This window comes from Pogoniulus pusillus, chromosome 19, assembly GCF_015220805.1.
Source record: "Pogoniulus pusillus isolate bPogPus1 chromosome 19, bPogPus1.pri, whole genome shotgun sequence".
Taxonomy (NCBI): Eukaryota; Metazoa; Chordata; class Aves; order Piciformes; family Lybiidae; genus Pogoniulus; species Pogoniulus pusillus.
In genome coordinates this window covers 9,485,171-9,511,447 of record NC_087282.1, presented here as the reverse complement: position 1 = coordinate 9,511,447, position 26,277 = coordinate 9,485,171, and the positions used below count along the sequence as shown (strand labels likewise).

The 26,277-nt window shown below is 54.4% G+C and overlaps 3 protein-coding genes across 5 annotated transcripts; 2 read left to right on the top strand and 1 right to left on the bottom strand.

The window, feature by feature from the left end:
- Positions 1-1,227: 1,227 nt before the first annotated feature.
- Positions 1,228-11,124, top strand: TNMD (tenomodulin). The gene is made up of 7 exons (XM_064158875.1): positions 1,228-1,323; positions 1,443-1,577; positions 5,663-5,803; positions 6,599-6,700; positions 8,866-9,019; positions 10,195-10,367; positions 10,672-11,124. The coding sequence occupies exons 1-7, from the start codon at positions 1,276-1,278 to the stop codon at positions 10,879-10,881; spliced, it is 963 nt and encodes a 320-aa protein (XP_064014945.1). The 5' UTR covers positions 1,228-1,275; the 3' UTR covers positions 10,882-11,124.
- Positions 11,125-13,590: 2,466 nt separating this feature from the next.
- On the bottom strand, positions 13,591-19,382 carry TSPAN6 (tetraspanin 6). Of its 2 annotated transcripts, XM_064158873.1 has the most exons (8): positions 19,173-19,380; positions 18,870-19,058; positions 18,538-18,612; positions 17,945-18,043; positions 17,507-17,662; positions 16,759-16,842; positions 14,542-14,641; positions 13,591-14,343 (listed from the first exon to the last, which is right to left on the bottom strand). In XM_064158873.1, exons 1-7 carry the CDS (start codon positions 19,257-19,259, stop codon positions 14,573-14,575), a joined length of 759 nt encoding a protein of 252 aa, XP_064014943.1. In that variant the 5' UTR covers positions 19,260-19,380; the 3' UTR covers positions 13,591-14,343; positions 14,542-14,572. The 2 variants fall into 2 exon arrangements, with proteins under 2 accessions (XP_064014943.1, XP_064014944.1); XM_064158874.1 differs by lacking the exon at positions 18,538-18,612 and having other exon boundaries at positions 19,173-19,382.
- Positions 19,383-19,510: 128 nt separating this feature from the next.
- SRPX2 (sushi repeat containing protein X-linked 2) lies at positions 19,511-26,100 on the top strand. 2 transcript variants are annotated; one of them, XM_064159188.1, is made up of 10 exons: positions 19,511-20,997; positions 22,799-22,885; positions 22,977-23,168; positions 23,341-23,517; positions 23,853-23,979; positions 24,081-24,202; positions 24,298-24,477; positions 24,619-24,752; positions 24,824-24,945; positions 25,232-26,100. In XM_064159188.1, exons 1-10 carry the CDS (start codon positions 20,928-20,930, stop codon positions 25,410-25,412), a joined length of 1,392 nt encoding a protein of 463 aa, XP_064015258.1. In that variant the 5' UTR covers positions 19,511-20,927; the 3' UTR covers positions 25,413-26,100. The 2 variants fall into 2 exon arrangements, with proteins under 2 accessions (XP_064015258.1, XP_064015259.1); XM_064159189.1 differs by lacking the exon at positions 19,511-20,997 and adding an exon at positions 22,378-22,496.
- Positions 26,101-26,277: the final 177 nt, after the last annotated feature.

Sequence of the window (26,277 nt, the reverse complement as noted above, 5' to 3'; positions counted from 1 at the left end):
CATTCCTGAGTGATTTGTACCAAGTCAGGAGAAGGGCAGCTGGCCCCAGAGGTGCTACTGGGCTGCAGGGAGAGAAGCAGCAGCCACGCTGGGCACAGGGAACCCCAATCATTTTGCAGGGAGCTGTTACACATCAGAGTGCACAGCCCTGCACACACAGGTGCACAATGCTTTCCCCAGGCCTTTCTGCAGCTCCGCTTGGATTTACCTTTGGAATGTGGGCAGTGATGCCCCAACGCTCACAAAGCCAGCACTGGACCAGCTAAAACCAATTTCTTTCTCTGTTTCTCAGCCTGATCAAAACTCGATGTGGATTTTCTTTTTTTCCAGTGCAATTGTAATTAGTGCATGATGCACTTCTGGTTTTTATGAGGGTAAACAGCTTGGAAAAACAGTACATGCTAGCTGCTCCACACCAGGGAGCCTCATCCTGTTTAGACTAGAAACTTCACGCTGGATTTCTGGAAGCCTTTCTTAAGATGGGCTTCATTTCCATGAAGAAATGCTACGACTTCAACAACTGGAAATTTCTGCACATAGGAAAAAGAAATTGGTCCGGAAATTCCTGACTGGGCCAACTCTGGGGCAAGGCTCTGCACAAAAGCAGGTGCAGGATGCCAGAGCCCTCCATGGGGAAGAGATTGAGCTTCACTCCACATCGCTGAGGGCTGGCAGCAAGTGGATGCACGCATAGACACATGTGCACACACACATGCACAGCCATGCACACAACTGTGCACACACACCCCCCCGTGTGCAGGCACACCTCCCCCATGCCAATATGCACACCCACAGGTGTATACACACCCATGCACACACGCACCTGCCCCTCCCTGCCAAGCCGTGTCCCCACCAGGACGCTGCAGAAGCCCCCACGAGCTCCTGAGCAGTGGCAAGCAGCCCCCCACGAGCAGCAGTGGCAGCAGGTCCAGGAGAGCCCAGGAGCCCTTGAGCAGCCTGGGCACCTCCAGCCATCGGTGCACAGGCAGAAGCAGAGGGCAGGAGCAAAGATGAAGAGCTGGGACCCTGGAGGTGGTCGGCGGGCACGGTGCAGCAGAACTGCAAGCAGGCTCCTCTCCAAAGGCGTGGGAATTGCTCGCATCCTGCTAGCAGCAAGCACTGCGGGAGTGCCCGGGGCCCGGCAGCGGCGAGGGAATGCTGACTGCCACCGTCACGGGGGCTGCGGGGGCCCAGCCTTCCCGGCCGCAAGTGCAGCCCAGAATCGCTCTAACTCCACCTCGGAGCAGGCTCACAGCCCCACACACAGAGGAGACCATGGGAGGGACGGCACGGGAGAGCCCGGAGGACTGCCGCTTTCTGGACGTAAGTTCATGGCTTGGTGTGCCCCCTTGTCAGCGTGACCGCCGCCTGGTGTGAGCGTGTGCTTGTCCCTCCTTGAGTCACCGGCAGACCTCTGCCCAGCACCGTTTGTCATTAATTAGGCAGAAGCATCCAAGACACGAAGGAGGACCTGCAGGAGATACCAGATCTGTGGGCTGCTCTTCAGCGTGCTTCTCATCTCCCTTATTCTGGTCTTTTTTGGTGTGAAGTATCTCTGGAGCTCACCACCCAGAAAAGTAAGTAAAAACTCTGTCGTCTGGCATTTCTGAGCTCGGGTCTCCAGACAGAGCTGTCCCCCTCCAACTCACCGAGACTTTTAACTACACTCTGAGACCCAGGAAACCTACAAATTGCATTTTCTTAGCCCACAAGTACTCATGGAACTTTTAAAACTCTCTGTATTATTCCTGACTAGCTTTTACTTAGCGCAGGGGCTGCTGCTTTTATTCTTTTTTTTTTCCCTTTGCCACCACTTTCTTTCCTTAACTGCCAATTTCAGGGGATGGGAGCTACGCCACAAAGAGTTAAAGTTACTCTTATTTCACCAGCAGCAAATTTTATGACAAGTAAGAAAATATTTTCCATTTCATTTCAATTATCTTGCCAGAAACTGGTGGAAAAGTCATTATGCCACCGCATAAAGAGGAGAGAAAGCCAGGACGCAGTGGTGATTGATTGTCATGGATTATATTTCTTACTTTAATGTGCCTGCAGTGTGAGGGACGGTGAAGCAGATTAGCTTTGGAGGAGTTCCTGCTAACTGGATTGGGCTCGTTTATTCCCAGCTCCCAGACGGACGCTGCTGTAAGCTCAGCACTTGCTGGCGGTGGCTGCGCATCTCCCATGCCTCTCTGCCCATTGCTGCCCAGCAACTTGGCAGTTCTGCCCAAACGTTTTTGGTTTTTTAATCCCATATCCTGAGCAAATCGCTTAACCTTAAAGCCAAGAGCCTGCCTGGTGCTTCTCAGCCTCCCCTTTGAGTTTCTACACACATGCAGGAGGTCCAGCCTGGCACTTCAGCACTGGTGAGTTTTGCCAGCTGACTGCCCCAACCTGACCAAGCGTCTCTCCTGCTGGGCAGAGGAAGCACCCTGCTTGCTGGAAACTTTGTCTTCTTATCAGCAAACAGAAATGAATATCCCCGAAAATAAAAGAAAAGCCAATAAAAGCCATATGTGCCTCCAGGCTCCTACCAAGAAGGTTACAAAGTCTCTACTGTTCCTCGAAGAACAGAGTGTGAGCTAGCCAAGAGGGGAAGAGAATATTAACCCCTGAGGGAAAGTTTTCTCCAAGCCAGCAGCACAGAGCTACTGCTGCAGCCTCAGAGAGACTGTCTGGAGCACCAACCCTCAGCATGTGGTCACTAGAAGATGGGATCCAGCAGAATTATAGAACCAACCAGGTTGGAAGAGACCTCCAAGATCATCCACTCCAACCTATCACCCATCCTTGTCCAATTAACTAGATCATGGCACTAAGTGCCTCATCCAGTCTTTTCTTGAACACCTCCAGGGACAGTGACTCCACCACCTCCCTGGGCAGCCCATTCCAATGCCACTCTCTCTGTCAAGAACTTCCTCCTAACATCCAGCCTAGACCTCCCCTAGCACAACTTGAGATTGTGTCCCCCTGTTCTGTTACTGGTTGCCTCTGAAAGCCCTTTACAACACCTCACGGTTGGACAAGTGAAGTTTGAGGCTGCAGGAAAGCAAAGATGTTTCTGCAGTGGAGCTGCACACTGATGCTTGCAACATCCAGCATTGCCATCTGCTGGGGCAGTGGCTTGTCCAACTGGCCCAGATGTCCTCCAGGACAAAAAAGGATGGGAAGGCTGGAAGTTCCTAATACTCAAGATATAAACCAAAGGGAATAAAACTCTTTCAAGAGCAAGAAAATCTTTGAACTCCCTTCAGGCAACAGGAGAGCAGGGAAAAAAAATCTTTAAAGAAGACTTGTTCCTCCAAGGGGTGGCCTTGGACACGACACTGCCCTCTGCACCCGTACCAGCCCGCACCACGGCGAGCGAAGGCAATGAGTCAGCTAACGAGGGGCTTGGTGTGGCCTCGCAGGGGGGACATATTTCAGCGACTCCTGAGCAAGTGTTATTGTTAGCCCTATAAAACATCTCACAGCTCTCTGAGCAGCACGGAGCCGACAAAGCCCAGATGGATTGGCTGGCCACTGCACTGGAAAAAGTAATCCTTTGTAAATGCAGAGGCACTCAAAGGTAAAGGTGCCACCTGGGATCCTACCCTTCTAGAAATGATGTATGGCACCATGCACATTTTGTCAGTCAAAACCAGTGGCCTTCCAGCCATTTTAGGCTTCAGGCTATTTTAACAGTACCATAAAATCCACTGACAGCTATACATCTTTATAAAAGCCTCCTGCTGACTAACGGGAGATGCTCATGGCTGCCAAGGTACATGTTGCTCTTCTGACTTTCAAGCAGGATAAAGGTACTCAGCAGTCACCACATGCACGATCTGTTCTGCACCCAAGGCTTCCTCCAGAGATTGCAAAATGATGGAAAATCTTCTGTACTTTGAGGATGTTGGAACCAGGATGTCCAGAGAGAATGTGGAGTCTCCTTCTTGAGACACATTCAAAACCTGCCTGGACACGTCCCTGTGCAACTTGATCTAGATGAACCTGTGTGCCCAGTGTCGTTGGACTAAATGATCTTCAGAGGTCACCATTCTGTGATTCTATGATGCTGAGAATAGTCCTAACAGGAGTATACAAGAAGGAGAGGACTGTGAAAGGAGATGCCTCTGTTTATCTGGAGCTCAACTATAGCAGTTGCTTTATTGCCTGATGACCCCTCCCCAGCTGGGAAGGGTGATCAGGAAAAGGAGAGAAGGCTGGTGAGCTGAAGTGAGAACAGATCTGATGAAACACCAAAACGAATGTAAATACCAACATTAAGTGTACAAAGTTATACTCACCCCAGGAAATGCACAGCAGTCCTTGGGAGCAGAATGGTAAGTGAGCCCCTTGGGGGATGGGAAGAATCAGGAGAAGAAAGAGAAGCAGCAGGAGGAGGAGGAGGAAGGAGTAGCAAGAGGAGAAGGAATAGGAGTAACAGGAGGAGGAGAAAGAGGAGAATCATGAGGAGCCCCTGTCCTCAGCAACCTTTTCCCTTTATACTGCCCGTGAAGTTTATGGTTTGGGTTACACCCATGGCCAGCTAGGGGCAGTTCCCCTAGATTTTGCCCCTCCCAGATCCTGGTTGACTCCAAATTGCTGATGGTCTGCAGGTTGGGAATGGCCCAGGATTCTGTACCAGCCAAAGCAGGAGAGGGGTTTAGGATAGTACTGCAGGCAGAGCAGAGCAATTGCTGCAGAGTCAGGGTGTTTCTTCCTCAGATCCACAGCTGTGCCAGGGGAGGAACAGGAATTTCCCACCCCCACGCCTCCATCACTCCCCCACTGCCCTGTGGACTTGAGAGGTTTTGCACAAGCAATTTGCTCCTGCATAACACCATTTGATTTGAGAAGTAAGGCTCCCCAAGGCTCCCCAGCTCTCACTGCACCAGCAGAATCATTTTGTGCTTCAAACAGCATCTGCCACTACTCATCCTGTAAGGGTCAGGCATCCAGAGACTGAAGGGCTGTCGGGCTGGCTGAGTACAGCAAGCACCTGCCAGGAGGAGAGGGCTGCTCCCCCAGCTCCCTGTAGGGATGAGTGCCACCGGAAAGCTGGCTGCTACGCCTCGAAGTCCTCGACGAGATCTTTAATCTGCAGGCAATCCCTGATCTCCTCCAGGCAGAGAGGCTTTTACCTCTGCCTTTCCAGGAAAAACAGAAAGTGCAGAGAAGGAGCAAGCGTGCTGGGGCATGACATTATTGAGCACACAAGCTGAGGACGCAGTGATGGAGAAAGTGAGCCAGGGAAGCAGTGATGGAGCAAGATGGGAATGCAGTGATGGAGCAAGTAAGCCAGGAAGAAGGGAAAGTGAGGTCCTTTGTGCTCAGGACTTCTGCTTGGGATATAAAGAGGCTTGTGCCACAGAAAGCACAGGTGAAGTTCCTGGTGCAAGTGTAAGATGACTCTTCTCCCAAGCTTGGTGCATGTGTGCTCCCACAGCCTGGCTCCATTCTGCCCTTCTTCCCAGCCTTGGTGCCTGGGAGCAAGTCTCCTTGTACTATCCAGGTGATTGTCCTGGCTCAGAGCTGGGACACCAGGAAGCATCCAGCCCCATGGCAGGTCACCCAGCATCTGTGATCATGCACCCTGCACCTGCCTGGTCAGCCACCAGCTGGTGTGTGAAATCAGGTGAGGTCTGAGCCAAAGCCTGTGTGGTTTGGACCCTTACAGGTTTATGACATGGAACACACATTCTTCAGCCACGGAGAGAAGAAGAAGATCGTGATGGAGATTGACCCTCTGGCCAAGACAGAGACCTTCAGGAGTGGGAATGGTAGTGAGGAAATCCTGGAGATCCACGACTTCAAAAATGTGAGTGTGTCAGGGTTTGTCCTGGGACCTTGCCTATCGTCTTGCAGCAGGAGCAGAGGGATCCCTTAGGGCACTGTGAGCTTGCTGGAGCGAGTCCCAGGAAGATACGCCTTTATGCCAGGGAGAGAAATGCCCAGAGGCAGACTCTCTAGGGATGTGCTCAAAGGAAAGGAGATGTGCATTTACATAAACTTCCACCGGTACTTAATAGTGGTGTGGTTCAGTTCCAGTGAAATACATCTTAAAAGCAAGCCCCAGTTATTGGATTTACCCTTGCAAAGGAATGCAATCATCATAAATCTATCTGAGCCCAGTACATTCGTCTGTCTGGAGAGCATTAAAACCTCATGACAATGTTGTAGGCTCTCTCTGAAACCTAATTAAAATTTGTAGGGAAATACCCTGTGCAGTGACATATGGCAAAATTTTCAGCTAACAGCCTAGCAGGAACTGGGGGCTGAATGTTCATATAACCATAATGGTCAGATGCTATTCTGCATACTGTTATTTATGATAACTGGAGCTTGTGATAGTTGTAAGGAGAAGGGGAGCAAAGTAAAATTTTGTGGCTATTCTGCCTTCAAATATTTGTAAAAAGCCCAATTCTCCCAAACCATAAAATGCAATATCCCTGAGGAGAACCTGTTAGTACATCTTAGCATTGCTGCTGAACACAGTTTGCACAAAAACAGCCACAGGAAAAATAAGACTAAACCCTCATCTAGCTGCACCCTGCCTACGAGGCGTTTGTTTGCCCTCTTGATCATTTTTGTGGTGTCTCTTCTGATGCTGTAGGGGATAACTGGCATCTTCTTCGTGGGACTTCAAAAATGTTTCATCAAAATGCAAACTAAAGTCTTACCTGAGACAACAGAGGCCAAGATCCCTGAGCTTGAGGTAGGTGAATAAAACTGGACGTCCCTCTGCCCCGAGTGAAACTCACTGCTCTCCCTGGACCACCATCCCAACCACCTTCCCATGTGCTCTGTCCTTTCCAGAGATGCTGCAATATAGAAATCATAAAATCATAGACTTGTTTCTGTTGGGAGAGACCCCCTAAGATGATCAAGTCCAAATGTTGACCCCACACCACCATGCCTACTAAACCATATCCTAAAGTGCCATGTCTACACCCCAGGGATGGTGACTCCACCACCTCCCTGGGCAGCCTGTTCCAGTGCCTGACCACTCTTAAAGTAAAGAAAATTTTCCTAATCTCCAACCCAAACCTCCCCTGGCACAATTTCAGGCCATTTCCTCTCATTCTAAGGAGAGTAGGCTTGACCTCCACCTGACTTCAACCTCCTTTTATGCAGCTGCAGAAAGCAATGGGGTCTCTCCTCAGCCTCCTCATCTCAACAAATAACTAGTTATGATCGCTTCATAGAATGATCTTATTTCAGAGGATTGCTTCCACAAACAAGTGGAAAGAGACAGGATTAGACAGCCCACAGACAAAAAACCTCTCAGCGCGATATGTGAGATCAAGAACAATAATCCTGTTGTAGTCAAAAGGTCGCAAGGCAGCTCAGGATTAGCAGGCACAAAAAAGTCAATCAAACTGTTTTTTTCCAAGAATTGAGCCTCATGTTCTCAAGTAGAATGAGGCAGAAATAATGAATTTAAAAGATCAGCTGTGTTTAAGAAACGCGATTTGAGAGAGTGCTCGGCGAGGTGAGAAGCACCAAGCTAGGGCCACCTCCCTGACCTGCGTCAATCTTCCTCCCATCGATGCTCCTGATTGCTTCTTACACCCATTTAACTTCTACCCACCACATCCTGATGCAAGGACTCTCACACTTTGCATGCTGTGCAGAAAGAGTTTGAGCCCATATTTCAACCACCCTCTGAAACAGTAACCTGGGTGATGGCTCAGTCCTTTGAAAGCAGTTGTCCTCTGTCCCCTATCCCCATCCCTAAGCCCCCAGTGCTGGCAAAGCCCCACAGCATACTACTCCCGCTTCCTTGATTGTGAGACAAAAAGGGTGCAAGGAAATTGAGTCTCCCCCAGGGAAGCTATTGCAGGTAAGAATGCCAGGAGGACACTTGTCTGAAATGAAGCGTGGGCAGAAACATTCCCCTGAATCATGACCCAAATTCCCAGACACCGAATCTTTGATTACAACGTAAGAAGCTAATAGATCTTTTTGGCTCCTGTCGTAAAAGGGATATGACTTCCCAGGCTTTAGTAGAACAGTGCCCTGGGTAGAGAGCTGGAATGTAAAACCTAGTGAGATAAATGTAGATTTAAGCTCTAGTCATCTCTTCCCAGAGTCAGTGTGCTGCCAGATCCTTCAGGCAGCGCCTCCCCGACCCTACAAAACCACCTCAGACTGGTTCAGGTTTCGCTTGGCTCTTTCCTAAGACTTCCCAAAGCCATAAGAAAAAACTCTATAAAAGAGAAATGCAACTCCAGACACCTTCTGGAGAGAAGGATACCATTTGCCAGCTTGCTCGATGGGCTACCACCACCAACATAGAAAATGTCGCCTTGGCAGACAGCTCAGCACAGACCCATCCAATAATCTTTATATATCTCCCTCCCTAAGGCCTGCCAAAACACCCCATGGACTAATGCAACAGCAGAGACATGTGGTATAAATTACAGAATACAGCCATGCAAAGAATTTCTGTGAGGAATAAATTAAAGTATTCAATCACAAAATCAGTAGCAGAAGGAGAGAGAAATTGTGTAGTAAGAGCAAAGCAGAGAGGAGATGTTTTAATCTTGGGTTTTAAATGAGCTGGGGCGCTCCAGAAGGCTCTTCCAGATGGTGGGGACTGCACAGGAGAAGGCTCTCAAAGCATGATGAACAGAGGGAGGAGAGAGTGGGGAGGTGTTGACTGAAAGCAGACAGGAAAGACATGGCTCATGATGGGTCTTCCTGCATGGAGACTGGTGAGGTATTGCATGTGCTCTCCATGAGCCCAGGCAGATGAAGTCCAGCTGCTACCCAGGAGGGCAGAGGTGCCTGTGCATAAGCCAAAGGGAGGAGAAGCAGCCAGTGGGGTGGGGAGAGGATTTCTCATGATGCCAAGGTGAAATCTCACTCTTCTTCCAGGGAGAAGAAATCACAACCACTTACTTTGAGCAGTCTGTGGTCTGGGTACCTGGGGAAAAGCCCATCCAGAACAAAGAGTTCCTGAAGAGCTCTAAAATTTTTGACATCTGCAGGAACATGACCATGTACTGGATCCACCCCACACCGACAGCAGGTAGAAGTCATCTCCTCCCCAAAGTGCTTGTGAGCCCCCTCAGCCCTGCCATACATCTGTTCTCTGATTCCTGTGGTGGGAACCTGTTCCCACAGCCTCATGGTACATATCAGAAGTGAGCACAGTCTTTGCCATGACTATGAGAGCGCATGGTCAGTGTAACAGCAAGGGCTGAAGTTCCTGCTTGTGAGGTACTTGTCTCTGTCAGCCCCATGCCACGCTGCACTTCACAGAGCAGCCACCCTCCTCATAACAAGGGGGGAAAAAAGCCAAACCCAAACCTTTGTACCTGCAAAGAGGCCAGCACTGCTGGAAACTGGGGCGCCTAAATTCTCCTCACTGCATGAAGATCAGAGCCTGAGCAGACATCTGCATCTAAATCACACGACGGGGTTGCCACCTCCAGCTGCTCACTACACAGCCCTGACAGAGGTTGTGGCCTCTCAGATCTGCCGGCGTAATTACCTGCTGTCTCTAACCCACTTCTGTCCCAACGAGCTGCTTTAAAAACCCTTACCAAGAAAACTCTCTTTGCGCTGCAGCCACAGAGGTGCATCCTCTCCCCAGCAGGTACCAGTCAGCTTGTGGCTACTGATGGTCCTGGGAGCAAGTGGACACCAGAGATTCCCCACACAGTGGGAGGCTGCAGTCCCTTTTTTGCTTTCTCAGTCTCCACTGCTAGACCCTCCCCCCCCCCCCCCCCCCCCCCCCCCCCCCCCCCCCCATTAGCAGCTGAGCTTCAGCAAAGGAAAACAATATTGTTACTGTGAGTCTCCCCTAACCCATGGGTGCTGTAGTTGAGTTTAATCTACCTCAAATCATCTCGTTTCACTGGGGCTCTAAAAAGCCCCCCACAACAGCAGTGCCCACCACAAGGATGTGTTTCCCCCCACTCCCAGCCCCACGCAGGGGATGCTGACACCACCAACGAGCACCTACCTCCCCTGAGCACAGGAAGGGGATGGGCTGTGTCTTCTTTACCCTCTACTCCCACCACATAATGTGCTACAGCCCCTCTCCCTAGCTTGGTAAGAGCAGGAGTACAGCTGGTTTGCTGATGGCTTTTCTTGTACCTTGGCACCAAGTTTTGGTAGATTTGGTACGTCAGCATCTGTGCATGCACTTGTCCCCCAGCTCCCTGGTTGTTGACAGCAACATTTGGGCTTTTCCTGTAGCTCCTGAGCTGGCCAACCCTGAAACGGTCCAGGAAGAAGACCTTGAGCTGTTCGTAGACAGCCAGAGCTGGCTGGATGGCGGGACTGAACAGGAGATGGAGAAGGATACACAGCCAGGGCCGAAGCGTCGAGCACGGCAGCTCACCGAGGAGGACCTGCCTGTCAACGACTATGTAAGTGTGGGAAATCACACCCTGGGTGTCCTGGTCATGCTCCTGGGGTGTCCTGGCCACAGTCCCAGGGTGTTCTGGCTGTACTTCTGGGGTGTCCTGATTGTCCTCCTTAGGATGTCCCGTCTATGTTCTTGGGGCTCCCTGCCCTGTTCCTAAGGTGCTCTCTATTCATGCTTGCCCTCCCGGGGTGCCTTGTCATGCCTTTGTGGCACGGATCCGTGCTCCTGGGTTGTCCTGGCCACGTTCCCGGGGTGCCTCAGCCACTCATGCCCCTTGCTGTGCTGACAACTGCTCTTCCCATCAGTCGGAGAACGGGCTGGAGTTCCACCCCTTGTGGGATGAGCGAGGCTACTGCTGCGCCCAGTGCCGCCGCGCCAACCGCTACTGCCGGCGGGTCTGCGAGCCCCTCCTTGGCTACTACCCCTACCCCTACTGCTACCAGGGTGGGAGGGTCATCTGCCGGATCATCATGCCCTGCAACTGGTGGATCGCACGGATGCTGGGCAGGGTGTAGCACCCACTGCAGCGCCCAGCGCTCGGGTGCTGCCCTGTGCCCGCCTGCCCTGTGGGCACTTATCCGGATGCGTCCTGCGGGAGCCGCCGCGCTGCCAGAGCGCCTGCAGACCCCAGCACCCTGGCTGGGCGCCCTCCGCCCGCCTGCCTCCGCGTCCCACGCAGCTCCCGCGGGGCAGGGGGAGGCCGTGCTCAAGTGCATCGTGGCCACGCTGAGCAGCGAGAGCAAACAATAAACGTCTTGTCTGAGCGATTGCAAAGAAAATGGAAAGTCGTTTAGTCTCAGTCTGTGATGCTTAATGGGTCTGAGAAGTGATCTAATTGCTTGGCTGCCTCGTCAGGAGCATCCATAACTCAGGTGCTGGGACTGCCGGTGCTCGCCTCGCTGGGAACGTGCCGAGGCCCCTAATTTGCTCCCTGATGGCACTGGTAGTTGTTCAGCACGTCCCAGCTCTGTGCTCCACCGTGCTTTAATGTGTTCAGCAGTTATTAGCGACAGCTCGGGGGGTGCCACCAGGCCCTTCAGGAGTGACGTGCAGCATGGCAGCATGCAGGCAAGGCAGAGGCAGAGACAGCAGCAAGCATTAAAAGCCCCTGGAAAAATGGGTGGTCAAAGCTGAAGGAAAAGGAGGTGCTGAGGACCCCAAGTGTCACCAGCTGTCCCTAGTCCTAGGATCAACAAATGGGAAAAGGCAGGAGATAAAAAGTGAGTCCCTGACATTGCAGCCACCCTGAGCAGGACACTGTCTGCAGCAGTGATGAGGGCTACTAGCCAAAATCCCTGAGTGACACACACACACAGCTTTCCCCTGCCCATGGCTTGCACCAGAGCCCAAGTTCCAGCTCTCACCCCAAGGAGCTATCTGCTGCCACGAGATTTGAAACCCCATGGATGTCACTGAGCAAAACAGTCTCGGTGCCATCAAAGGAGCACACACTGCTGCAGCTGGTGCTTTCCAAGGAAATGCCTGCGTGGATGAGCCTGCCCAGCTCTATGTACAGAGAAGGGAGCAAAGGTTGAGCTCTTGTCACTGCCACTGTGCTGGGTGCCAGCCATGGTGTCCTCAGGGCTACCAAGCCCTCCCTTCATCCCTGCAGCACCCGTAGGGATGCACCCATAGGGAACGACATGTTCTAAGGGCAGTTCCCTCCATCCCTGTTGACAGCTACCCTGACAACGTGGTTAAAATACAGAGTATGGTGCAGCAGGGCACCCTGCCCAGTATCCTAAGGGACAGCAACCAGCCTTAGGGACACCAAGCATTTCTGACAAGTCCCTCAAGGTGTTTATCCCCTGAAGATGAGAGGTCTGGATGTGGTGGGAATATGTGAAACACACCCACAGCTGCCGCAGGACACTGGAGCCCTGGGGCCAGCCCAGCTCATGTCCTGGCTTGTAGGGTCCAACTGGGTCAACAAGATGTGTTCAATGACTGTACTAGGCCAGCAGTGTCCCAAGCCTGCCTGGATCTCTCCCAGCACATGCCCATACTTCCAGGACATTGCTGATCTCTCTTCAAGTTAAAGCAAGACATCTACATAAGCACTACTTAAGCAGGTAAGATCTATGGCCCTCTGATGGCCACAGCACTGGCTGTGAGGAAAAGCAGGCTGGACAAGTCTCTGCATTTCCCAGGTCAGCACAGACAATGTTGTTTTTCCTGCAGCAGTTTGCAATTCTCTGGGCTCCCTGTGCCAGCACCATTGTGGTCTGCCTGGCATCCCCTTGGCTATCTGTCCTGAGAGGGAAGCTGTCTGCCAAGACAGGGGCACAGACCAGTGCATGGTCACTTCCCTCTGTGCAGGCTTTCTGGTGAAGATGGGTTTCTACAGACCTGGCCCTGCTTCTCACATGTACCTGATCTGTCTCCATCCATCTATTATTTCCTGCCGATGGCTGATCTCTCCAGCCTAGTTTCTGTGCTCTGACACACTCTGCCTGACCATCCCAAGGCATTGATAAGGCTGATCTATGCACACAGGTTAAACACAACACAAGGATTTTGGGTGCTTCCCTTCAGGTCCCTCTGTCAACAGCAAGGCTGCCCTGGACTGGGGGATTTTCTGTGCATAGGCAGCTTGCTGGGGCAGCTTACACAGCACCATAGCAGCGTTTGCCAGAGGGCTGATGCTGACAAAGGGCCATCACTCCTACTTGTGGCTTAACTACTCCTTTCACCTCTGACTGGCCAGATGCTCCAAGTCACAGCACTTGGGAGTTCAGTGCTTGAGCCCCAAAAATCCCCAAGATCAGCAGGAGGCGAGGTTGGCCATGCCACTGCAGCACTATGCTCAATTAAGGCAAAGGCTTACTGACAAAACAGCCCAAAGAGTACCAAATGAACTCAAACGCACGTTTCTTGTCCCAGCAGAAGCTGGGGACACAGGCAGCTCCAGCTGCCGTGGCCTTTGCTTGCAGCACGCAGTCGGCTGACCAGGCATGCACAGAGCTGAACTCATCCACTCAGCTCCTGGGCTGGGCTGCTCCAGGCCTTCTACTTCACCACTGTTACACAACCACTGTTACGAAGAGAATTAAATTACAACAGTTATTTGTCAGCGCAAGTGCACCACTGAGCATCGGAGCCACACAAGCTGCAATGGTCCAGAGGTCAAAGGCTGGCCTGGGGCAAGCAGATTATCTCCCAGAAAGGGCTTGCCCTTTCCAGTGATTCGAGCAGAGGAATCTCCAAATGAAAAGAAAAGATGATTTCATAGAGTAAAATATCTTAATATTTATTGTATTTCAAGACAAGAGTTCTACTCAACACACAAAATAAGTAAAAGCAGCATATAATACTGACAATCAAGTCACAGCTGACTCGGTGCAAGGACACCTACCAAGGTAAAGGCACCAGGAGCTACACCACCGAACCTCACTACAGCTTACAAAGAATCACTACGGCCTGTACTTAGAAAAGTACAACTATAAAAAAATATATATAAAACCCAGGGCAAGGATGGGAGGGAGCTTGGCAGCAAGCCAAGACCTGCCTGAGCCCAGGGCTCCAGGCAGGCAGGGCTGCGTTCTACCGTGGCAACAGCGCCATCCCGAGAGCAGCCACCTTTGGAGGGTGAGGGGACACGGAGGGGCTGCTGGAGATGAGGGGAAGCATCGCTTTCCCAACGAAGGCACCTAAAATGAGCGCTGGGAGTCCCGCCAGGCTCCCAGCACAGTCGGCTCAGCGCAGCACTGGAGCGTGCCGCCCAGGCAAGAGCCGGGAGCTGCGGCGCCCGGAGGAGCACGCTTGCTGTAACCACCGCAGCTACACTAATTATCCCACGCGGTGGCACAGCAGAGTAGTGTTAGGACAAGTCCCTGAGCGCACCAGGACAGCTGCTGCACTCGTTTCTATGAGCTAGTTGAGAAGAAGATCAGTCAGTTCAAAGCAAGACTTCACGAAGCGGCATGGAGAGGAGAACTGGAGGTGATGGCATCCCACCTGGCTGTGGAGAGCATACCCTAAAATGCACAAGATAAAGCATTAATAGACAAAGCTTGACTTACACACAGATTAGAATGAGGTAGAAATGCCATCTGGCAGGGGCCCTTTGGCCCTACACGCCCCACACATGGTACCCACTGTCATGCCAAAGGTCCCCAGGGACCAGCCAGGGATGCAGAGGCAGCCCTCTGAGCTTACATCACCTACAGACATACCTGGCCAATGCCACAGCATGCTAAGGGCCAGCTACACCATCTCATACTGATTGTTTGTGATGTGCTGGGACAGGCAGCAAGCAAGAATGATGCCAATCAACTGAAAAAGAGGGAAAAAAAAACCATCATGCATCAAAGGCAGCCAAAACCAAGAAGAGGCAAAACCCCCACACATCAGAGGCAGCCAAAACCAGGAGACAGTGGTTTAGGGAAAATGCTTCATAAACTGCTCCAGAGCATCAGTTTTAATAAAATCCACGGATGGACAGTGAGATTTACAAACCATAACACAGCCTGCTGCAACCTGCTTCAGACTAACTGAGAGAGGCTGAAGCAGAAGATCCTGGGCAGGCACTAGCCAAACAAGCTCCTCACAAGAGATGCTCCATGTCCCATCCCATTACATTTTGCCTCATGAAGCATCTACTGGTTTATGGTAATTCAGGAGATTACACAGGTATCAGGAGTGTCACAGCCAATTACACAGCCACTAGAGAAGAGCAGCCACCTCTCTCTGTTGCAAGGACAGTGGGGAAGGAAGGTTGCCGTTTTCACATCAGCATCCAAAGGACACACTGCTGTTATCACAAAGCAGCCTGCCAGTCCCTCTGCAGACACTTAGGACCAAATCCTGCAGGAGTTTGACCTACACCGGCACAGTTAGAGGCACATTTGCATGATGGGTCCCTGATGATGCATGGACACAGCAAGGCTTGCTGTAAAAGCCAGGAACTGGTTACAATTCCCAAGCCTGGCATCAGCCAAGACAATTTCACATCTGGGAATGTGCAGCTCACCGTTTGTGTTGGTCACGTCTCGGTGACCCCACAGCAAGCACAGCCCAACTGAGGAGGAGAGCGAGGCAAGCAGCTGGGCACTGCAGAGCGGATCCAGCTCCAGGGCTCTCCCACCCACAACCAAAAGCACTTGGTAGCACAAGCTGCAGTGAGGGGTTGTTGGCTCCTGTCTCTCCCCCAGCCTAGCGCATCCATTATGGGAAACACATGGCAAGACGTTTGTTACAGAAGAAATACCTTGGCAGGCTTCCTGCTCCCCAGGCTGCATAGTCAACCCATGGGTCTAGGGGACAGGACCTTGAAGCTCTCACAACAGTTTTTGCATGCTGGTCAAGGAGACGATGAATGTAACTACATTTCAGTATCTGAAGGGGAAGGACTGTTTAGAAGGGCTTGCAGCAACAGAACAAGGGGCGATGGTTTTAGGTTAGGTTTAGACATAAAGGGGAAGTTCTTCACAATGACAGTGGCAAAATACCGCAACAGGTTGCCCAGGGATGTGGTTGAGGCCTCGTCCCTGAAGACATTCAAGACCAGACTTTACTGGGGCTCTGGACAGCCTGATCTAGTTGAATGTATCCCTGCTCACTGAAGCAGGGTTGGACAAAATTACTTATGATGGTCCTTTCCTTGAGGCAACTCAGTGAATTCAAGCCCTTCCAAGGTCCTGGCCAGCTGAGCTCACTGCAGCTGCCTAGCACCAAGAGCCCAGAAAGCTTTCCCATAGCAGCAACAGAAGGGCCAGCTCCCACTGTGGCATCAGAAAGCCCTCTGCACCTTGGGAAGCCCCAGCACAGCGTCAGCGTGGCAGAACTGGGGGCAGGGGCCTCTTGCTTCCTGGCGGGATGAAGCCTGCCGGAGCAGGGGCCGACATGTACGCCTCTGCCGCTGCAGGAAGCATCCCACAGGATCAAGTATGGGAGAGACTGGGGAGAGAAAAGGAGAGGATGCAATTGCAGGCTAAGGCAGCACGTAGGGTGTGAGCTGCAAGCACAAGCAGCGCCTCACAGGCGCTCACAGGGACCCAACCATGCAGCCAAAATGCCTCCCTGATCAGAACAGAGGTCGGTGAGTAGGAAGAGGAAGGGTAGGATTTGATCCCTGCCAACACCAAATGCAGGGAGTTCACCCAGCAGAACACTGGTCGTATCTGGGGTTTCTTAAAGCCATTTGTTTGAGACAGGAGCTCTTCTCAAGCAACCTGGGCTCACAAAAAGAGCCGGTGCTTCAGTCCCGGGTTTACAAGACCAGAAACTGCAGAGAGGTGAGATTAAACCCAAGGGAAATCAGCAGAATGGCTGCTCCCCCCTAGGCTGAACCAGGCCGTGCCTTTTGTACACACGCCAGACTTTGCACGGAAATGAAGTACCTCCGGAGACATGCGAGCTGCGCTCCGCCCGCGCCAGGCAGGGCAGCTTACCTGGAAGCACGCGATGCTAAAGGACATTCCAGCCACAACGCTCATTTTTGACTCCATCGTTGATGTTACCAGGAAAAAACAACCCTGCAGAGGGAAAGTGAATACGTGGGTCCTGTGCTTTTCACCCCCAGGAAGTACAAACTGGCACCTCCCCAGAGCATAGGCAACTCCAAGGGGAAGATGCTCTGGTGTGGAATGCCAAGGGTTTCTGGCTGTCACCCTCCTGCCTGACCTTGGCACAGTCATTTCCCTATCAGCATTGCAGCAAGCAGCCTCCAAACGCGGCCATCTTATCAGGGGAGTGCTGCCCTCAGGCTGTTCCCAACAGGAGTTGGGTTGAGCAAGGTGATTCATCAGAGGAACGCCCCTTGTATCACCTGGCCGTCCCTGCTGGATGAGGTCACCCACGCACTCCACTGGGTCAGGACTTTGCACAGCCACTGGGTGACATCAGCACTGCCAAAACGAATTTTACTGGGAAATTACCTCCTGATTCACCTGTTCTCCAAAACACACAGCTCCCAAATGCTTGGCCCCTGACCACCATGAAAGGAAGGGACCTCAGGCATAAGGGAGGACTCATTCCTCCATAACCCTGTGTTACCTTCACCCCAAGGGAGTCCCTGGGTCACAGGGCATCTGCATTAAGACAGCAGCTCTCCTTTCGAGCATTCCTGGGAAAAGCATGCCTAGCTCTGCCCTCCCCACATCCAGGACTGCCCAGAGACTTTCTCTGAGCTTAACTCACCTCCACAAACACTTTCAGCTTGGCTTTACTTGGGTCTTTCAGATCCTCCTCCGAGCAGTCAGTCTGACTCTTGCAGCAGCTCTGGGGGATGCCCTTTTGAGTGAAGTACTCAGTCTTCTCCCAGTCTGAGTAGTTCTGCACTCCACAGCAGTGGAGCTGGAGAGAGAAGAACATTTGCAGAGCATGGTCACAGCAAGGTACTCACCCTCTACTCGTACTATCACTCCTGTGGCTACCCTACCCTCATCTCCCCAGGAACTAGATCCGTCTCACCCAGTACCTCCTGCCAAACTCAAGCTCATGGTGTGAAAGGATCACCAACACTGTGACTGGGCTATCAATACCATGATTGTGATGCCAGTACCATAGAGGGTCCCACACGATGCCCTGGGGTGAGGAGAGCACACCCACCCAACACCATGAGACACCAGCACTCACAGTTCTCTGGATGGTGTCGACAGCCTCACTGTGCCGGTCTGCAGTCACATTGTAGTCCCTCAAGGCCATGTTGAGGTTACTCTCAAAGTTTGTCTTGATCTGCAAGAAAGTGGTCTGTGTGTCAGTGTGATCCTCTCCCATGCTTCAGGACCCACAGCCTCACATTAGTCACCTCTTGGTGATGGCAGCAATGACTCCAGCCGTGGCCAGCAGACGCTCGCCCAGCCACTCAGGCATGTAAAGGCTGTATTAGAGGGCAGGCTGGGATGTGCTGTGGTGGCCTGGATGCTGCACGTAATTGTAAGGACCTGAGCAGTGCCAACTTCCCCCCAAGCAGACTGCTCCTCAGTGGAGCTTTAATTACAAAAATTATTGCAGGAGGTAGACCAAAGCCAGAAAGTAAAGTCCAGGACTACTTTTGCCAGTCCTGATGGATGGCAGTATGCCATGTCAGGAGGACCCTGCACCCAGCTTCATCCTTATGGGGACTATATGGGTTCTTATAGGGATCAAGCTGCAACTGTGCTTACGTTAAAACCAGCATCAAACTTGTTCCACAGCATTGGCAGACAGCAGTGGCTCCCCAGACTCACCTCATGCCTGAAGACGAACCCCACGACGGCAGCCACCAGGACGATGAGGAAGATGAGGGACAGGAGCATGGCGTACTGCAGGCAGAAATGGTGGGATGGGACATGCTAGAATGGGTCAGGACGGGTCAGGATGGGCCAGGAGAGGATGGGATGGGGACGGGATGGGGAACAACGGGATGTCCCAGGATGGATCGTTGTGACAGGTCAGGAGGGGAAGGGCTGGGAAAGAATGGGACATGCTAGGATGGGTCAGGATAGGTTGGTAACAGTTGGGATGGGGAAGGACGGGTTGGGATGGGTGGACCCCATCCCACCCTGTCGGGGCCACCTACCAGCTTAAGCATCCAGGTGCTACCGCGGCAGGTCGCGAAGCACCCAAAGGTGCTCAGGAGAATGATGACGGTGCCGGCACCCACCAGGACGAAGGGGACATTGGTGGCCTTCTCGTCCAATAGAGAGAAGTAGACGGCCAGGCTCACCTTGCCCCAGACGCCCACGGCCAGAAGCACGATACCCGACACCTGGAGAGAGGGGACAGCCACCGTGGTTCGCTACTGTGTACAGCAACATGGCAGCACGGTCGCGACATGTCGCGGGGGTAAGGCGGGTGGGGGCGGCGGAGGATCGGAGCTCACCCAGAAGACGAAGGTGTAGGTGAGCAGGACGCTCTTGAGGCAGGTGATGACCGGCTTGGTCTGCAGCCGCCGCGACGGGGACGCCATGGCCGACACAGTCCGTCTGCTGCCGGGACCGGCCCCGCTGTGCCGCGCCGAGCACCGCCCCGCGCCCCGCCGGCCAGAACCCGCCCCGCCGGAGGCGCCCGAGCGGCGCCGGAGGTTGCCGAGCGGTCACGGAAATGTCCGAGCGCGTCCGAAGGCGCTCTGCTCCCGGCCAGTAGGGGCGCCCCATACTCGCTGCCACCCCCTACCTGCCCCCTGCCTCCCTTCGCCTGCTTTGTGCCACCCACCCCGTGTTCCGCAACCTCCTGCTTGCCCCATGCCGCCTCCTCCACTACTCTGTGCCAGTCCCTGCCTGCCCCGGTCCGCCCCTCCACTGCTCTGTGCAGCCCCCTGCTTGGCCCGTGCCATCTCCTGCCTGTTCCATGTCACCCCCTACCTGTACCGTGCTATCCCCTGCTACCCACTGCCTGCACCGTGCCACCTCCTACCTCCACGGTGCCCCAGCACTCCATGCCACCTCTTGCCTGCCCCATGCCAGTTCCTGCTCTCCTCAGTCCAAACATGGCCCCCAGTAGGGCTCCCCAGCAGGAGGTTCCTACTGCCCAGGTGTGTTCCCATGTAGAACAGTGACCAACTGGGGCAGTCACCCTGCACCCCAGCACGTTGCACGGCCACTACTCTGGCAAGCAAGGGGCTTCCTGCCCATCGTGTGGTAAGAACCATCTCTCCTCTCCTTGAGGATGTCCCAAGGCTGCTGTGGGCTGTGGGCTCCCAACACCTTGCAGCCAGCAGCCCCACACGGCGGCCTCCCTGCAGCGCTCTGCTCCCCGCGCCAGCTGTGTGATTAATTAGCTCACTTGCCCGCCTGGCCGCCACATAATTAGTGCATTCAGGCAGCGTGTCCCCGTCTCCTACCCACACCCCCCCCGCCCCGCGCTGACCCGTGCCAGCTCTCCTACCTGCCTATGCCAGGCATGTTCCTCATGAGCACTCACCTATGTAGTCCTGTGCTTCAGAGCCCAAATCCCATCTGGCTCCAGCTCCTGCTTTGCCTCCCTCCCGCGTCCCGTGGGACGTGGGGTGGTGGGGTCCTAACGAATGAACGCGCTGCATTACCTCTGCCTCGCGGGGGCCGAACTTCAGCTAGAAAACAAACCCCAGCTGGAAGCGCTTGCCTCGGGACGGGTTTCAGAGCCCAGCGTCTGCAGCAAGGTCTCTCTATCCACCCTGGCAAAAAGTGGGAAAAGGGTCCTTGCTCCCGCAGTTTTCTCCTCAGCTCCTCAGGACCCTTCTTCCCAGAGCCCGGCAGGGCTAGCACAGACTGTCAGCTCAGCTCTCTCCTACGGCAAATGAGGTTCCTGCTCTTCTCCTTACAAACCAAAAAACTCTGACAAACCTTTAAAGCCTCGGAGAAACAGGAGGTGCATTGGAAAACGAGTGGTCCTGGGATTTCTTATTTTTCACGGTCTCATCATTCTGGGCCTGACTCACAGCTTTTGAATGTTTGGGACAAGCAGCAGAGGGGAATAGTAGGCTTGCTCAGCACGGGCAGCACGGCTGGACGGGAGTAGTGGGCGTCTGTGCAGTGACAAAGCGACAGAGAGGGACATTGTCCTGTTTCCAGCCACTCTCCATCCTCACTGGGGTTGCAGCTGCCCCCACACCCGGTGTGGCAGGTGAGCTGGCCGGCCACAGCTCCTCACCCCCGGCATGGCTCAGGAGACAGCCCCCGTCCTTCTGGTTGTCCTTACCAGGCTGGTGTCATCCACGTGGCACGAAGGTGAGTGCTGGGATGCGGAGAGAGGTGGGCAGCAGGGCGCCCTGGGGATGCAGCCTGCAGGGTCTCACTCCTGTTGGGGGGCTCACGGTGGGAAGGGAGGAGTGCCCTCACGGTGGGGAGGGAGCGACGCCAGGGAGAGCACCGGCGCCGGCAGAGTTTGGGATGCCTGTGGGGACAGGCTGTGGGGTGTGAAGAGGAGCAGAGGAGGTGCTGGGAGGCATCCAGAGAGGAGCAGGAAACCAGCCACTCCATCACGTCCCTGCTTGAGGAATGCAGCTTTCTCGCTGACTCCCACGGGGCCCATCGGCCGCCAGATGTTTGCCTGGATAAAGTCTCAGATGCAACCCTTGCAGCTCGACAGCCTACTCAAGGATCGGAAACCCCTTGACCCGCCTGATGGGGTTTCCCCGTTCCACGTTCCCACCCCCAGCCCCTTGCCACGCTGCCAGCACAGCTGGCTGGGGGTGCCGGGTACAGCCAAGACTGCGAGCGAGCTCCAGGTGAGAAGGAAAAGGCAGCGCCTGCATGAAAAGCGAACATCGCAGTGAAATGGCACATCTGCCTGCAAGGACACAGCGTGCCCTGTCCTTAGGGCCCCAGTGATGGGCTCGGCAGCCCCGCTCTGCGGGTCACCGGCGCATCCCCACCGCCAGTCCCATGGATGCCAGCTCCGCTCTTCCCCCGGGCACCCAGGCTCCTCGCAGCAGCCGTAGCAGTGCGGGAAAGACATTGGGATAAGGCTTGCGGAGGCGAGTGGGTGACTTAACGGAGCTTGTGGGAGTTGCTCTGCAGTAAAGTTCATGTCGGGAAGATGCGGAATGGAGTTTCTTGCCCGTGACGGCAGGGCTGCTGCTTGGGCTGCTCTCGAAGGACATCGCCTTCCCAAAACCTGAAGTGAGAGAAGGGGAGATGGGTGCAACCGCTGCCGCTTTGCCTGGGGTCCCTTCCCAGGCTAGGCAACCCCTATGCTGGAGTGGGGTCTGCGATGGGGCGGGCTGGCGGAGAGGAGGGGGCCGCACTAACAGGGGCAGCGGAAACGCTGCGGAAACGTGAGCTCAGTGCTGGGGAATGCCGCGGTCGGCCGAGGCGCCGAGGGGCTGTGGGGAAGGACAGCAGCCATCTCCCCCTGCACTGCTCCTTCCCGCCGCTTGCTGTCTCTTGCCCGTGGCGACACGGTGTGAGCCATAGGGTGTCCCGCAAAGATGGCACAAGGCTGTCCTTTGCCCATCCATAGGGCCCCACTGCACAGCACAGATGGCCTGGGGCCAGCAGCTCCAGGCACCATCCTTCCAGCAGCTTCATCCTTCCCTGGAATAGAAGCAGGGGACTGCGTCACCACCAGCTCCCTGGCCGTGAGCACACCTCTCCTCTCTTGCCGGGGCTCTGCTGGGACAGGCAGGATAAAACAGCTTTCCTTTTTCGCTAGGAATGCCTGGTGGCAGGGACAATGCCCTGGGAATGGATGGAAGTAGGACTTCCCGGCAGTGCAAAGCCGGGGGGTAGGTGCCAGCCCACTCTGCGCCAGCACCCATTTCCTGCCATAACCGCAGCCACTCCTGCCACTGTTTAGTCTGCAGGCGGATGCCAGCACACACCATGCCACTGGGGACTGGGCTTCGCTCTCTGCCTGTCTTAACCCTTGACAGCAGCCCCCAGGATTGCAGGATAGGGTCTGCTCGAGGCTGGGATTGCTTACTGGGAGCTGTGGGATGTTAGGGAGCTGCCCTGGGAGGCATTATTGCCTGATGCTGCTGCAACTGTAAACCATCATGCAGTCCTGTCACTTCTTTCCTCCTCCCAGGATCTGGCTACTACACGGCTGAGAGCCACACCAATGAAGTATACACAGAAGAAGCCCCTCCTGAGCCTGCCCTGGACTACCGCCGAGGTAAGGGCACCCAAACCCATCCCCCAGGTCCTCATGGGGAAAACAAGGCATGGCAGAGCCAGGTGCCCTTCCTATCTCTCCTCTCTCCCAGTACCCCAGTGGTGTGCCACACTCAACATCTACCGTGGAGATGCTACCTGCTACTCACCCCGAGGAAGCTCCTACCGCAGCAGCCTGGGGACACGCTGCGAGCTGAGCTGCACCCGCGGATACCGGCTGGTGGGGCCCAGTGCTGTCCAGTGCCTGCCTAATCGCCACTGGTCTGGGATGGCATACTGCCGACGTGAGTATGACCCAGCCACTAACTTGGCTGGACTTAATAATCTTTTGCAACCTTAACAATTCTGTGAACTTGCCAGCATACCCATGGACAGCCCTGGTGGCCAGTCCTTGGTGCTCTGCCTACTGGCATGGCCGGGCAGCCGCTTCCCTCTCATCTTTGCTCTCTGTGCCAGAAATCCGGTGCCATGTGCTGCCAGCAGTGCTGCGGGGTTCCTACATGTGCTCAGCTGGCGTGCAGATGGATTCTCGCTGTGACTACACCTGCTGGCCTGGCTACCAGCTGGAGGGTGACCGGAGCCGTGTCTGCATGGAGGACGGGCGCTGGAGTGGGAGTGAGCCAATCTGTGTAGGTAAATCCTCACCCTGCTGTCCTCTCAGCCATGTGCTACTGGAGCACGTGAGAGCTAGCCACTCTTCCTCACTGTGATGTCTACAGATGACAGCTCCATTGCCATGTGCTGTTTTGTGGAACCCCTGTTCCCATTACTCGCTGAGGTGCCATTAGTCCTAGGGCATGAGCTGATGCAGGGCATGTGGGTTTGGGATCTGAGTACTCAGTGCTGGCTATACAGCAGGTCATACTGGCCCCATGGTGTCTGATCACAGCACTGAGCCAGTGCCTGACTGTTATGGCCCAGCCCTGGCATCCACAGGTTCCCCAACTCCCTCTGCTCCCTGCTGGCAGATTTGGAGCCTCCCAAGATCCACTGCCCGGATTCCCGGGAGCGGATAGCTGAGCCAGGCAAGCTGACTGCAACTGTCTACTGGGACCCTCCCCGCGTGAAGGACTCTGCTGATGGTGTCATCAAGAGGTGAGGGCCAAGGTAGTACAGGCAGTGCTAGTGAGGGCTGTATGCCACACTGAGTGCCCCTTCCAAGGCCTCAGACTGATAAACCTGTCTACTGGGTGCAGGGTGATGCTGCGGGGCCCAGAGCCCGGCTCCGAATTCCCTGAAGGAGAGCATGTGATTCGCTACACTGCCCATGACCAGGCATACAACCGAGCCAGCTGCAAGTTCAGCATCCGTGTTCAAGGTGAAGTGAGCTCCCCTCAGCTGCAGGCCCTGCACCCCATGGCAAGGGCTATGCCCCACCACCCCCTAGTACTCACCCCACCTTCCTCTTCCCAGTGAGGCGCTGCCCTGTCCTGAAGCCTCCTCAGAATGGCTATCTCTCCTGCACCTCTGACGGCAACAACTACGGTGCCACTTGCGAGTACCTGTGTGATGGGGGCTACGAGCGCCAGGGCACATCCCTGCGGGTCTGCCAGTCCACCCAGCAGTGGACAGGCTCCCAGCCTCTTTGTGCACGTAAGTGATGTGGGGCAGAGGAAAACATGCCCACAACAATGCCTGGCACTTGGGAGTGATGATGCCTGGCAGAATGAAGAGGTGAAGAGTGGGTAATGACAGACCACATAGCATCTCCCTCATGCTCCCATCTTACCCCAGCCATGCAGATCAACACAGATGTGAACTCAGCTGCCAGCCTGCTGGATCAATTCCACGAGAAATGCCGCCTTCTTGTCATCTCAGCCCCTGACCCCTCTAACCGCTACTACAAGATGCAAATCTCCATGCTGCAGGTGAGGAGACCCTGCCACCTCTTTTCCCACCTCCACCTCCAGCAGTCTCTCATAATCCTCTCTCTTCACAGCAAGCTGCCTGTGGGCTGGACCTGCGTCATGTCACCACTGTTGAATTGGTGGGACAGCCTCCACGTGAGGTGGGACGTATCCGGGAGCACCAGTTGTCCCTTGGCATCATTGAGGAGCTCAGGTAGTGGGATGGGGAAGGATGTACTGTAAAAGGGACCAGGGATGGGGAAACCTCTGGGGGTGGCAAAGCATGAGGTTGCAGCTGGTTTTGTGGACAGCCCCTTCCTGCTGCACTACAGAGACAGTGTGGGGACTCCAGCAATTACGAATAGAGCATCACTAGACCCTCCTGGAGCTCACAGCCCTGAGGAAGAGATAACCGGAGCATGGTTGCATGGGGTGGGCAGGCTGAGCTCCCCATGGAAACCCTTCCAGCTCTAACTACCACCTCCTCCCTGCACCCCTAGGCAGTTTTTGCACCTCACCCGCTCCCACTTCAACGCAGTGCTGCTGGACAAGGCAGGCATCGACCGTGAGCGCTACATCTCCCCTGTCAACCCCGACGAGCTCTTCATCTTCATCGACACCTACCTGCTGAGCGAGCAGGAGGCAGCACGGCGGGAGCAGAGCGGGGACCCCTGCGAGTGAGGCAGTGGCAGAGACAGCTCTCTCTACTTCCACTGGCCTCAGGGGTTGGACACATTCTTTTCTGCTTTTCTAGTTGCCCGCCCTAGAGGAGAACCAGGGTGCTGAGGACCTCCAGGGGAAGGGGAACCCCTCTCCAGCTGCTCTGGAAGAGAGGCAAGCAGGGATGGGGACTGGGGCCATGTGCTGGCAGCATCCCCATTGGCCTGCAGCTAGGAGCAGTCACCAACGCAGCCCAGCCAGGACCATGGCAGCAGAAAACAGAGTGCCTCTGCTCAAACCCCAAAGCAGAGAGAAGATGGGGAAGCCAAACATTGTACTGCCAGAGCAGAAGAGAGTGGGCAAGGCAGGCAGAACAGGCAGGGCAACAGCACAACAGCCTCCAATACAGCAGCTTTACCCTTCTCTGCAGCCATCCTTGCACCATGCACAACCCCAAACCTGCTCCCTCCCACCCTGTGGTCAGCTGTGCCAGATGGGTGCTGCTGCAAGGGTCCCAGCCAAGTATCTTTCTTAAAAGCGAATGATCCCATGCTCAAAGCTAGTAGCAGCCAGCCAGCAGGCAGCCCATCCCAAGGGCTCACCCTTGCCCCCCTACCCCTCACTTGCCTCCCAACAGACATGGAGCACCCTTCCTGAAACAGTTTGAGTACTAGAATATTAACCTAAAATAAATAAATTTGTACAAAAAGTCAGAGACTGTACTGCAGAAAGGTCCAGGAGATCCTTCCAGCCAACCCAAGCTGACCCACACAGCTTCATCCACAGCCAGGGCTTGAGTTGAGCTATCCACAGCTGCCCCAGTGGCAGTATGCTTGCAGGAGAGAGCAGGCTGTGAAACAGGGCGGGTGGGAGGAAAAAGAATGGA

Excerpts from the sequence above, each read along its gene's own strand:
- TNMD (XM_064158875.1), top strand. The coding sequence starts at position 1,276 with ATGGGAGGGACGGCACGGGAGAGCCCGGAGGACTGCCGCTTTCTGGAC. Across the intron at positions 1,324-1,442 it reads AGGACTGCCGCTTTCTGGAC|GCAGAAGCATCCAAGACACG; the intron begins GTAAGTTCATGG and ends GTCATTAATTAG. Across the intron at positions 6,701-8,865 it reads CCAAGATCCCTGAGCTTGAG|GGAGAAGAAATCACAACCAC; the intron begins GTAGGTGAATAA and ends CTCTTCTTCCAG.
- TSPAN6 (XM_064158873.1), bottom strand. The coding sequence starts at position 19,259 with ATGGCGTCCCCGTCGCGGCGGCTGCAGACCAAGCCGGTCATCACCTGC. Across the intron at positions 16,843-17,506 it reads AGCTGAAAGTGTTTGTGGAG|GGTTGTTTTTTCCTGGTAAC; the intron begins GTGAGTTAAGCT and ends TTCCCTCTGCAG. Across the intron at positions 14,642-16,758 it reads TTAGCATCGCGTGCTTCCAG|TTGATTGGCATCATTCTTGC; the intron begins GTAAGCTGCCCT and ends CCTCTTTTTCAG.
- SRPX2 (XM_064159188.1), top strand. The coding sequence starts at position 20,928 with ATGGCTCAGGAGACAGCCCCCGTCCTTCTGGTTGTCCTTACCAGGCTG. Across the intron at positions 20,998-22,798 it reads GTCATCCACGTGGCACGAAG|GATCTGGCTACTACACGGCT; the intron begins GTGAGTGCTGGG and ends TCCTCCTCCCAG. Across the intron at positions 24,946-25,231 it reads GGCATCATTGAGGAGCTCAG|GCAGTTTTTGCACCTCACCC; the intron begins GTAGTGGGATGG and ends CTGCACCCCTAG.